The sequence below is a fragment of the Delphinus delphis genome, chromosome 10, assembly GCF_949987515.2.
Source record: "Delphinus delphis chromosome 10, mDelDel1.2, whole genome shotgun sequence".
Classification (NCBI taxonomy): Eukaryota; Metazoa; Chordata; class Mammalia; order Artiodactyla; family Delphinidae; genus Delphinus; species Delphinus delphis.
This window is the reverse complement of record NC_082692.2, coordinates 96,749,944-96,762,289: the sequence shown is the minus strand read 5'-3', so window position 1 is coordinate 96,762,289 and position 12,346 is coordinate 96,749,944. Positions and strand designations below refer to the sequence as shown.

At 53.6% G+C, this 12,346-nt stretch overlaps 1 protein-coding gene across 3 annotated transcripts in view; it reads right to left on the bottom strand.

Moving 5' to 3' along the window:
• Positions 1-12,346, bottom strand: part of MTMR14 (myotubularin related protein 14) — a 43,218-nt gene that overhangs the window by 2,697 nt on the left and 28,175 nt on the right. For 2 of the 3 annotated variants that reach the window (XM_060023003.1, XM_060023005.1), the window contains 5 exons: positions 10,471-10,541; positions 9,707-9,765; positions 9,415-9,553; positions 8,540-8,719; positions 804-959 (listed from right to left, as the gene is read on the bottom strand). In XM_060023003.1, the coding sequence (XP_059878986.1) occupies positions 804-959; positions 8,540-8,719; positions 9,415-9,553; positions 9,707-9,765; positions 10,471-10,541 (605 nt within the window). The remainder of the gene's footprint in view (positions 1-803; positions 960-8,539; positions 8,720-9,414; positions 9,554-9,706; positions 9,766-10,470; positions 10,542-12,346) is intronic. The other variant, XM_060023004.1, reaches the window with a different exon arrangement.

Here is a 12,346-nt window from a genome sequence, read left to right as displayed (position 1 = left end):
CTGGAGGGTATGAACTGGATTCTGGTGGTGGTGATGAACACCCAGCACCCGGTAGGGAGGCGAAGGCCCTTAGGCAGCCACAGACCAGAAGCAGATCCTGCTCCCCAGGCCACCGGAGGCTCTCCCCGCCTGACATCCGTGAAACAGCAGCGCAGGCAGGGGGCAGGCGGCAGCCAGAGAGGCAGCTGCTCTGCTAGAACTGGAAGTCCAGCATTGGAGCTTTGGAGGGAGAGGATTTTACAGGCTTGGGCTTTGGATGGGCATCCCTGTCCAATTTTCTTTCCTGACCAGAGACAAAAGCAGATGACAAAAGGGGGGAGGGGACAGCAAGGAACCCTCGGTTCTGCTTGGGAGCACAGCCCTGGGGCTAACCCGTTTTGGCTCTGGTCTCCACCATACACCTACTTTCACTACTCCACTGTTCTGCTTTCAAAGGGTTCTCATGTCAGGCAAAGCCTTGGACAGAAATAGAATCTTTTATAGCTAGAGTCCAGCCAGCTTTCCCTAAGGGTGTGTGCCCCAAGAGACCCATGGATGGGTTTTAGAGGCTGGGGAGAGTGAACACACTCCAACGCACTTCCTGAGCAGTCCATCAGGCCCCCTTCATACCTCAGGGTCCAGGAGCAGTGAGGTATACTTAACTGAGACACTCGGGAGGGGCAGGGAGCCCAGGCCAGCTCCCTGGGGCCTGCTGCTGCCTCATTCCTAGCCAGCACTCAGTGGCTCACCAGCTTTTGATACGGGCGGGCGGGGTGGGGTGGGGTGGGGGCGGGGCATCCTGTCTTCTCAAGCAAGACACTTACAGACAATTGTTAGGGAGCTCATCCGGGAAGCTGAAAGGGAGAGAGGAGTCTGTGTGCAGGACAGCCCGTTCCTGAATACTGCCACAGCCTGTTACCATCTGCCAGCTGCCAAAGTCTGTGGAGAGAGAGGATCCGGGCAGGGGATGGTCCACTGATCTGGGGCAGAGAGGAGAGAGAGGGGAGATGATGTAGTCAGTCATATGCCTGACAGGGGAGGCCCTGGAGGAGTAGGGCGGGGAGGCTACGGTGGCCCTGGGACCGGGCCACAAGGGTCTGTTGGTAGAGCAGCTGTAAAGTTAACCATTTTCTCCAAAAGTATAAAAACAGCTGGACAGGTTATGACCAAGAAAGAAGAGTAAAAACCACAAGGCAGGGACTTCCCTGGTGGCGCAGTGGTTAAGAATCTGCCTGCCAATGCAGGGGACACGGGTTCGAGCCCTGGTCTGGGAGGATCCCACATGCCACGGAGCAGCTGGGCCCATGCACCGCAGCTGCTGAGCCTGAGCTCTGGAGCCCACGAGCCACAGCTGCTGGGCCTGCGTGCCTGGGGCCTGTGCTCTGCAGCGAGAGAGGCCACTGCAATAAGAAGCCCGAGCACCGCAATGAAGAGTAGCCCCCGCTCGCCGCAACTAGAGAAAGTCCACGCACAGCAACAAAGACCCAACGCAGCCAAAAGTAAATAAATAAAATAAAATAAATTTATTAAAAAAAAAAAAAAAGACCATAAGGCAGGCTCAGCTGTGAGGACAATGTATCATGCAAAGACTTACAGGAGCAAAAGAACAAGAGCAAAGCATGGTGACAAAGGTGAGCCAGCAACCAAAGCCTGGGATCAGGGCATGCCTGCTCTGGCTGACAAAGCAAGTCAAATCTCAACAGCACCAAAAAGAGGAGAGCAAGGCTGAATGCCCCAGGAACCAGGGAGGCAGGATCACCCCACACTCCCTGGCATGCAGATTGGCAGGGTGGCAATGCAGAACCCAGACCACTGAGGTCCTATGGTAGAGATGGGAGAACAAGCCTCTTGGGGACGGTGCGGGCGGTGACCTAGATGGAAGAGGAAGGTGACGGGAGCCCTGAGCCCTGCCCTCTTCCTCTGCAGCGCCTTCCAGGAGCCAAAGTTCGTATTCACAAGCATCAACCCAGCAAACTCACTGGCTATGCCCAGGAGGAAGGAATGAAATCAGGCAGCCAACTTGACAACTTCATCAGGCCTTTTTCAAGCAGAAGTTTGGGGGGTGCGGGGAGAGGAAAGCTGTATTGGGAATCTACCACCACCTCCCCACTCACAGCCCAGCCTTCTCTGCTGTCTCTGGACAGTAGCCCAGCTGGTGGGGGAGGAAGGGAGGAGACAGGGAAACATCAAACAAGGCCCTTCCATCAGCTACCCCAGGTCCCAATCCCCAGAGGCGCATCATCTTTGATGCTTGACCCTTTGTTCTTTAATTCAAGAATAGCAGAAGGTGCTCCTGTAGGGACCCAGAAACAGAGCGGAAGCATGAATAGTGGTACAGGGGGTGGGATACTGAAAAATTAATTGACCTTGGCCCACCCAGTTAGCTGGAGTCAAGGGCTCCTAGACTGAGGTGACAGTCCCCATGGGTCCCCAGGCCAGCTTATCCTCAAGTAGTTGCCAAGCTGAGTGCAGCTCTGGCCAGCAATGCATCTCCGCTGATCATAAATCATCTTTTTTTTTTTTTTTTGTGGTACGCGGGCCTCTCACTGTTGTGGCCTCTCCCGTTGTGGAGCACAGGCTCCAGACGCGCAGGCTCAGCGGCCATGGCTCACGGGCCCAGCCGCTCCACGGCATGTGGGATCCTCCCGGACCGGGGCACGAACCCGTGTTCCCTGCATCAGCAGGTGGACTCCCAACCACTGCGCCACCAGGGAAGCCCTCATCTCCTTCTTAGAGGAAGGAAAATGGCAGCCCAGACAGGTAAGGACACTCACCCAAGGTTCCACGGCTACAGAGCGCAAGAATAGATTTTTAAAGCCAAGATTGATTACAGATTTGCTGTACAACAGAACCACCTTGAGACCAGGGAAAACAGCTAGCTTTCTACGTTAAAGCCGCCATGAATCGGACCCACCCTGCAACATAGAGACTTGCCATATTCATTGCTCCTGCTCTGCTCTGGAAGGTGTATGACAGCAGCACTGGGGATGAGGACAGGTCATGGTCTGCTACCTGGTGGAAGCCCTAGTGACTGACAAAGCAGGGCTTCCTTCTTCCTACGTGGAGAAACTTGGTAGGGTTCAGGCCAGACACTGTATCTCTGGTGATCCTTAACTGTCTATAAATCAGAGACTGCTGCCTACATGCAAGAGCAAGCTACATGCCACCGTGTGGTGCCTGCCCCGTGCTTCCCCTGGGTCACGCTGGAGTCTTCAGTCAATGCAACCCTTCTTGAGGGCAGCCTGGCTCCACAAATCTCACCTCCTGCTCAAACTTTAAGGTAAGGCAGAGTTTCTTTTCCAGTTTTCGGGAAAATAATTGCTAAACAGCAGAGTATTGAGGGAATGAAAGTAATGTGAAGTACAGGAGGCTGGGTAGGACGAGGGACTTATGGGGCAGGGAACATGGGGGTTTCTTATGCTCCTAACCCCACTCCCCAGGGCTATCAGAGACTCACACTTCCAATGGGAAAATGACAGATGGAATATGGTTACAGAGAGGTTCCCAGCACGGGCTCTTGGTCTCCTAGGCTAGTCCCTTGCCTGTACTTCCCGTGTGCAGCAGGTAGCACCCCCAGGCAAGAGCCATGCTTGAAGCAGCCCGGGGACAGCTGTAGTATGGAGTAGGCAGCACAGACAGCAACAGGGCACATGATCCCAGGGGCCACAAAGGAATCTCAGCAAGCAGCCAACCATCTTTTGCATCTTTTTCAAGAGTGAGCACACAGGCTCCAAATGAATCTTCGTATCTGAGGCTTTTGTCAAGCAAAGGGTTGCAAAGCAACCGTTGCGTTCCTGGGTTTGAGAGCAAGGGGCTGTGCTAAGCAAAGAGGTCCTCGTAAGTACACATCTGGAGTAGCTGGCTAGAGGGGGCACCTAAAGATGACAGGGAACAGTCACGAGAAGGAAGCACCTGCACCTGCCGAGTGAAAGAAGGAAGGAAAACTTTCAAGTTAGCCTCAGTACACAGGTAACGCAACCAGCCTTAATACAACCCCATGCTCTTCTGCCCTATACCCTTACTCGAGTGCAAACACAGCATCTACCTCCACCGACCTACCTACAGGACTGGAGGGCACATGGGGCCAAGCTGCCCTCAAACTGGACAACTGTGGAGCTGACAGTGCTTCCAAGGTCATCCATCCACATCCCGAGGGCCCAGACCTCTGCCCAGGAGGTTGGCTTCTTGGCAACATTTCACTCCCTTAGATGGGTATGGCCTAAGCCCCTGTTCACAGCACCAACAGAGCTACATGGCCCCACCCTGCCCCACACCTGCCAGACCCCTGCTGTGGGCCAGCTCAGGCAAGTGTGTTTTAGCTGGTCCTTTTGTAAGGGGGTACAGGAGTATCCATACAAGCAGAGCTGGCCCAAGCCACACAGCTGAGGCGAGGAGAAAGAGGTCTGGCCTGAGGTACCTGATCTGGCCTTTTACCTAGCTGCCCAGTGCCCTGACACAGCCCACAGTCCTTCAGAAATGAGACTGATAAGGACGGGTCTTAACCACAACTACAGTTTACTGAGCATTTCCAGTACTCATGGAAAGGATAAGTATTACTATGTGCCACGTATTTTGCTCCATTATCTCACTTAAACCCAAACTTATGGAGACCAGGATCATTACTGCCACTTTAAAGATGGGATAAAAAAGACTGAGCTCAGAAGGGAAGTGTTTTTTGCAAGTCACACAGCTAGAAGTGGCAAAGCTGGGATTGAAACCCAGTCTGACCAAAACCCATGCTAGCCGCATAGTACACTGATCTTCCTTCCTGATAAGAGATGGTGGAGGCCTCAGGGATTGACTCGGGGATGGACACTTCCAACTTCCAACTGGAATCAAGCACAGAGTTTCTGATCTATGGTTGGAAAAGAGGCCTTCACATGGTCCCTGGATGTGAGAAAGGAAGCACATGGAGTAGCTGGCCCCATTAGGGAAGCTGGCCAGAAGACAAAGCTAGCATGTAGAAAGAGGCAAGGAGAAAGAACCATAGGGAAACGGAGTTGGAACCTTGAGGAAGCTGGGCCTGAAGGCTGCATTTTTCCAACGTAAACCAACGGTTTTCCTTTATTGTTTAAACTCTTTTGAGATGGATTTTCTGTTACTTGCATCTAAAAGCACCTGATCTGACAGCTCACAGAGAGGGCTTGAAGGTTCACAGCTAGGAAGGACCTGGGCAGTTAGTTGCCCATTTAAGCCTCTGATGATGAGAAAAAAGAAACCCAAAGCTATCAAGTGACATGTCTGAAGTCATGCAGGGAACGAACATTTGAGCCAAGACCCAGAATCCTAGCCTTTCAGAGAGCTTGAATGTCACCTAATTTGTACCTACCCCCCACCACTACCAAGCCTCCAGGTGATGGTCCCACAGCCTCTGCCCAAGTGAACGCCTCCAGGAATGGGGCCTTAGGGAAGAATCCTTTGGTTCAACAAGGGCCTGACTCCTCGGAACAAGTGACTTCAAAAATGGCTAGGACAAGATTCATCAGACTTGAAGTCATCAGTTTCCCTCAGCCTGGACTTCAGGCATTGGGGTATGTGTGTGTCTGTGTGTCTGTTTGTGCGGGTGTGTGTGTTTGTGTGAACCAGGGACCTCTGCTTTCCTGCAGCAGCCCAAGGAGAAGTCTTTTGGGGCTCTAAGTTTTCTCTTATGGGTCTCAAGCTGGCAATGCCTTTAGGCTTCTCACCGCTCATCTCTGGTCTGAAGCTGTGGCCCCATGGGAGAACACATCAAACGTTAAGACAGGAACCCTATGTGTTACAGAAAGCAATCTGGTTTCTCTGCCTCATTAAACATAGCCGGGGACAGAGCTCATTGCTCATAACAAGCAGTTAGTAGGTGGTGAAGGATGGGGAAAGAGCAGCTATCTGGGCAGCAGAGTTGGCACCTATGTTGTCACTTAGCTAACCAACCAGGCCGCTGGATGTCCCTCAGCCAAGTTCACGTGCTCTTCAGGCAGCTTGGCTTCCAGCTGGGCTCAGTGGTAGCACCATCCCTCCTCAGGCACAACAGTGCTATGCTAGCAACCCCCATCCCTAAAGATGTCTGACTCTGGAGCAGAGACCAAGACTACACACGGTGCGGGGCGCTTTACTGACCAGGGCTCGGAGAGGCATGTGAGCACTGGTCCTGCCTCTTCCCAGCCCCCAGCCCTACAGGTGACGAGAGATTTAACAATGGTCCAGAAACGCAACTCAATTAGAAGCTGCTGCAGTAGCAGCTAATGAAGCAAAAGGGCCACCAGTCTTGCCAGTGAAGGGTACGGGGTTGGGACTGGGTAAGAGTCAGCACCCCACAGAACTTTCTTCTGAATCTGACACACAGTTCTTAGCTTTGAACAAAGCTTCACCAATTCTTTTCACAGGGAAGTCCTACCTTAAAAGAGATATTCTTGTAGAACTTGGGAATGTGGAGCATAGGAAACCCAGAGAATTCACACTGTAAGGGGAATTTCGGCCGTCACAGATAGCTTTACTAAAGGGTTTCTTTCCACACAGTTCCCTTTGCTGCACTAAAAAGCTGATTGGCTGTCGTTACCTTAGAGAAGCAGGAAAGCTAATGACAGAATCCCTCAGGCACTTTAAGATAAGAGAGACTAAATTAATTTTAATGTTAATGGAAATATGTAATTATAATTAGAATGCTCCAAATCTGAATAAACTAGTCTTTCAAATCCTGTGGCAAACAAGCAGCCAATCCAGAACCCTGTCACCTGGCCAGCCCAGCCTGGCTACAAGCAGGCACTCCCAGAATAAACCAGCAGAGCCATCAAACACCTCACAGCAGTCCACCTCACGCCTTTCCAAGGCGCCCCATTTTGGCCCAGTTATTCCAGCCTCCTTCACCAGGCCCCAGCTCAAAGGGCCGTGAGATCAGGAGGACACCCCCAATCCTCCTCAGCCTCCTGGACCATCCTGGACCAGCCATAAGCATCTGAGCCCCCAGTGCAGGCAGATAACCAGTGGCGAGACCGAGGGAAACGACCACGAGATCGAACTAGGATCTTTTGTCAGGAAGAAGGGAATATGATGAAAAGCTACGGTGTATGATGGGGTGCTGCCTCAGTGGGGGAGCCCCCAACAGCTGGACAGTTAAGACCAGGGAGGACCCAGGGGACAGGAGGAATCTTCTGGTTTCCTTCCCAGTTGTCCAGCGATGTTGCACAGGCAGAAAAGGAGGCAGGGACGATGAGCAAGAGCTCCGGCCCAGAAGAGGAAGGGTCACGCAGTGCCGCAGCAGGCCCACAGGGGCCCTGAGGAAAGCTGCAGAGACACGCGGGGTGGCACAGAGGATGCGGATGAGCACAGCATGTGGGCTTGTGTGCTCGGCACCCCCTCCGCTCAGCTGCCTCCACCAAACCCGTGGGGACAGAGAGGTTGTGGCCTTTATTTAACAGACTCAGCTACAGCGCTGACGGACGTGGCAGTGCTCCGAGTTGAAGGGCTCACCTTCAGAGGTGAGCATACGGGACCCCTCTGGACAGTGCAGCTCCACTCGCCTAGAGCTCATCCGCTCAGCCTATGTGGGGAGGGTGCTTGTCCCCACCTTCCTCCATTGCTTGCTTTTGCCCAGAAAGGAAAAACCAGAGGACGGTGATGGGAGGAGAGTTCCCAAAGTTTCAGGGTTTTCTTTGTAATAAGCTTGTGACCTTTGGGTTCAGTTTCCTCCTTGGTAACATGCCTGCCACAAGGAAAGACCTGAAATTCTGGAGCAGTATCCAACAGAGCTGGGCTTGAATCTAGAGTGGACTTCAACGCTCACGATCTTTCTGCTAAATGTCTTTTCTCCCTGGAATTTATTAAGGACCTCTTAAGTCGCACACTTCTTTGTTCTCTTCAGAAGGGCCAGACATTCTCAAGGCCTTAGAAAACTAAGTAATTCACAGGCCTCCTTCCCTGGCTGTATGACATGGAAGGAGTGTTATGGGGTCAGCTAGGAAATGCCTCCCCCAAATGCCAGGCCATCCCTCAGCCCTAAGCCCCTGGCCAGTGCTCAGCTTTAACCTCACCAAGGAAACATCAGTTCTGCAGCACACTCCAGCCACACCTGTCCATCCTGGCTGAGCTGCTCCCTTTCCAGACGTGCAGGCCAGCGAGGCTTGCCCCAGCCACACACATCTAGCCTAGCTCCCTACCGTCTGTCCTCTTCAGTGCCCCACCCATTCAGACGAGAAACGGGAGGGCCAGAAGCACCTCGGAGGATCTAGCGCCATCTCTTTAATCAGAATGTGAGGTCCACAGGGGGGCTGAGACCTGGCAAAGGCAAGAGGGAGGGGCAGCCCCAACTCCCTGCCCATGACATCACAACTACTACACCTTCTGGATACCGATCCGCCAGGGCTCTGGGAAGGGGGAGTCTCAAACCCCTCTGCGAACCAGCTCCTGCTCTGTATCCAAACATTAACCCATCCTCCAAACAGTGCGTGAGCCTGCAAGCTTGTTGATCCCCTCTGGCCTCCTGGGTACACTGCCTGCCAGGCCGCATGCCCTGGAACCCCACTCTCTAGCCTTACTAACAGGGAAGGGCTAGCCACCCCACCATTAGGACTTTGGAGGTCCTCACCTGGGCTTGGGGACCTCCAGGGGACTGCTACCCAGCCTGAAAAAGTTGTCAGAATGGTTCGAGGACGAGGAGCTGGAGGACTTGGCTTCCACCAGTGCCTGGTGGGAAGGCAGGCGGTCCTCTGAGGGCTGCGGCCGGTTCCAGAGCACACTCTGTGGAGAGGATGAGTGGCTCTTCCTCCTGCAGTGGAAAGATAGGGCTGCTGGCTAAGGGGCCACCTCAGGCAAACCCTCTGCCCACCTGTACTAAATCTCAGGGCCCACTTTTTACTTGCACTGGAAAAATGCCACATGGGAGTGGGCATACTTCAGCACTCCCTTGGGCTCGGCCACGGGCAGCGAGAGCTGCGTCTTCACAGAGGGAATGTTACGTCTGAACAAAACTGGCCTGCTGGCCTCAGTGCACATGCTGGAAAACAGATTCTTAACCAACACTTTAGTAACTGACTTTCCCTGCTAATGTTATAAAAAATATTGAGCCCTTTGTCTACGGGGAAGGTCATCTGATTCTCAAAGGAGCTGACCCTCAACAAGCTCCCAATTCCCAATCATTATTTTGTACTCACCCCTTTTTTCTTTTTCTAAGCTGGCCCCCCACCTCCCAGGCAAATGATACAAGGGAGCACCCCCAGGAAGTCCCTTTAACACCAGCGCCCTCCTCACCCGACCCTGTCTTCCCAGCCCTGCAGCTTCCTCCTTCATCCCGCAGTGCCCCCCACCAACCAGATGGCTGGCCTCTGAGGCCCAGTAGAGACAGCAGGGCATGGAGCTCAGCTCTCAGGCCTACTGTCGGGGGCCCCTTTGTTCCTGGGGCTCCCTGGAGCTGGAGCCCTGGCTCACAGCTGTTAGCAAGCTTAGTTCCAGCCTGGCCCTCACCAAGCTGCCTGAGTCTGTGCTCCTGCAGGGACCAGCTCCACGGTCTCATAGGTGAAGCTCCCGGCGGCTCCTGGGGAGCTCTCCATGACCAGAGAGAAGTCACTGCCAAGGCTGGTGGTGCTGCCACGATCCTTCCGTCCTGAAAGAAGCCAGTGCCATCAATCAGCACAACATCTTCTCCTGCTAGGGGTCCCCCACCTCTTCCACACAGAAGTTTCTAGAACAAGCAGTCCCTATGTGGTCTATAGTCAGAAAGATATACAGAGGAAGTCTGCTGGGGCCCATGACTCACTCAGCATGCAGATATCTTCCACAGTGAAGCCTGCATCCCGGGCTGGCAAACTCTTCCTCCTATAAACAGAAGCCAGGACAGTGAATTCCAGATTGGGCTGAGGTCTCCCACGTCCCCTGCATGCTGTCCACCTGGGAAAGAAGCTCCAACTCACTGGAAACTCATGGACACAGGTTCTACCTGAACTGTTGCAGAAAGGCCAGGCCCACTTCTGAGGCCAGCAAAGCCTGCCGCCTCCCTGTCAGTGTGGCCCTCAGAGTTCAAGTCTGGTCCAGCACACTAGGAGCTTGGACTTGGAAAGCTTGGACTTGGAAAGCAAGCAAAGACACCTACTCTCACAGGGGTCCTAAAGCAATTACCAAGCAAGACCCCTGTGTTTGCCAGGCTGGAAGCAGACTCTGCTCTGTGGCGGTGGGCTGTGCAGACACCCCTCTGCAGCAGCACAGGGAAGGAAGCCATCAGCTCAGGCAGGAGAAGCTTCTGCCATGGCGGTGGCATGGGGAGCTGGGAGTCCCCCTATCCTTGGGCTGGCTTTTCTCTGCATCAACGAGCCCTGCTCTCCTGGTCACAAGATGAGCCTCTTCAGCTGCTGGCCCTCCCCAGGTACCCCTACCTGCCCTCAGAGGGAAGGCAGGGACAGGAAGCCAGCCTGCCAAGCATGCAGGGAAGCAGGGCAGGGATAAGGCAGCGAGCAAGACCCCCACCGCCCTAGCGCGGCCCTTCCCAGAGCACCTTGCTCCCAGTGAGAGCAGGTCTCTCCTTACCTCTGTATCTTCAGAGCAGAGAACTCCTCAGAGATGATATGCTTCAAAAAATTGAAGCAGAAGAAGAAAATCTGAGAGACCAAAAAGCAGCACACATGAGAAGATAGCAGTCTCCAGGGAGAAGAATCTAGGTGGCAGAACTCCCAGGAGAGGGCAACAAGTGACCCTGGTCAACCCCTGATGGACAGCAGCCCTGCTTTGGGGACCCTGCTGGATATTCTGGTGTAGAAACAGTACGGGCGGTAGAGAAGGCTTAGGAGGTCGGGCAGGTGTGCCTGGGCTGGGGCAAGGAAGGAAGGGCGTTTCCTTCCTGAGAACGCAAGAGGGTAAGCCAGTGATGTTTCAAACCATCTTCAAACTGAACACACATGTTCTCAAGCTACTGAAAAGGAGGAAGAGAACAGCTTCTTCTCCCTCTCAGCCTCTCCTAAGAACCCCAGGGAGAGAGGCTAACAGGGAAGGACAGCTGGGAGAGAATTTCGGGGCAAGAAGATTAATGGACACAGCAGGAACACAATGCAAGGGCAAGAGATCAGATTTTGTAGAAGAAATACCGGGAAACAGTGGTTCAGGAGAACCAGGGCTGAGGGGCAGCCACTGCCTGGCCCGCGGCCTGCACTGTTCAGAAACTGTAAGGGGCAGGACGAAGTCTGAGGCAGGCAAAGCCGGAGGAGGCTCCTGAGCTCTGACCCTGCCTCCGCATCCCCAGCTCCGTGAGCAAGTTCTCTCTTCTCCCTCCCAGCCAGTGCCCTGGTCCAACGGGCCTCTGTGAAGTGCACACAATGCAGTCTCTGCAGCTGATTCTGCAAGGTGTGGTCCATCAACCCCTCACTTGGAAAAACACCCACAGGGTATCCCAGAGCCCCGTAAGATCTCCTCAAAAAATAAAAAAGGAGGGAGGGTGCCTAGGTCAGGCCAGTATGAAAACTTTGTTACATAACTTTTTTGGTGGGCTGCCCCCGCACAGCTTGTGGGATTTTACTTCCCTGACCAGGGATTGAACCTGGGCCCTTGGCAGTGAAAGCACGGAGTCCTGAGCACAGAGTCCTAACCACTGGACAGCAGGGAAGTCCCTGTTACATAAAATTAAATAGGTGTCTTCACCACAGATTTTTTAGTCTTTAATATGCTAATGTGTTCTGAGAGCCTCAAAGGCAAAGGAGGGATACGGAGCTGTTTAACAGGCCCCAGCTTTTTGCATGTTTTTAAAGTATCAGAGTTTTGAGCGTGTGCGGGGAGGAAGGGAGGGCTAAGAGAAAAGCCCACATCCTGCCAACCCTCCCAGCTGAGAAGACCCTCTTGTTTATGTTGAGACGTGGCCAGGGTTTGAGTCCAGAATCCACTGGGCTCAGCCGCATCCCCTGCCCAGTCTCTGAAGGTGGAATCTGGCCTGCTCTGGGGACGGCGAGACAGCATGGGGGTCAGCAGGTACTGGAGCGTCAGCTCCAGCAAATCTCAAAATGAGAGGCTGCAAAGGGGCTTTACGTGCGGATTTCAGTGCCAAAGTCACCACCTCTGACAGAGCTCATGGAGGCCTCTGAGGAACAGGCTTATGGGCTCTGCAGTCCTGGCGGATGCAATAAGTGCTCAAACGAAGAGATTTAGAAGGGGAGAGGAGCAGCTGAGAGGGAGGAACAAAAGAAGAATGCACAAGATAAGATGCCCAGAAAAGAGGCAGCCTCAGGAGGGTGAGAAAGATGCCTCAGGAAAATGGGGGGGGAGCCAACACTGCGTGCAGCTCCCACGCTGGGCATCTGGACTCATTCTCTTTGTGAGGCAGCAGAATCGACACCGGGAGACTCAAGGTTAATCACATTACCCAAGGTCACCCAGGTAGTAAGTGGCACAACTGGGGTTCACACTCAGGTCCGACTCC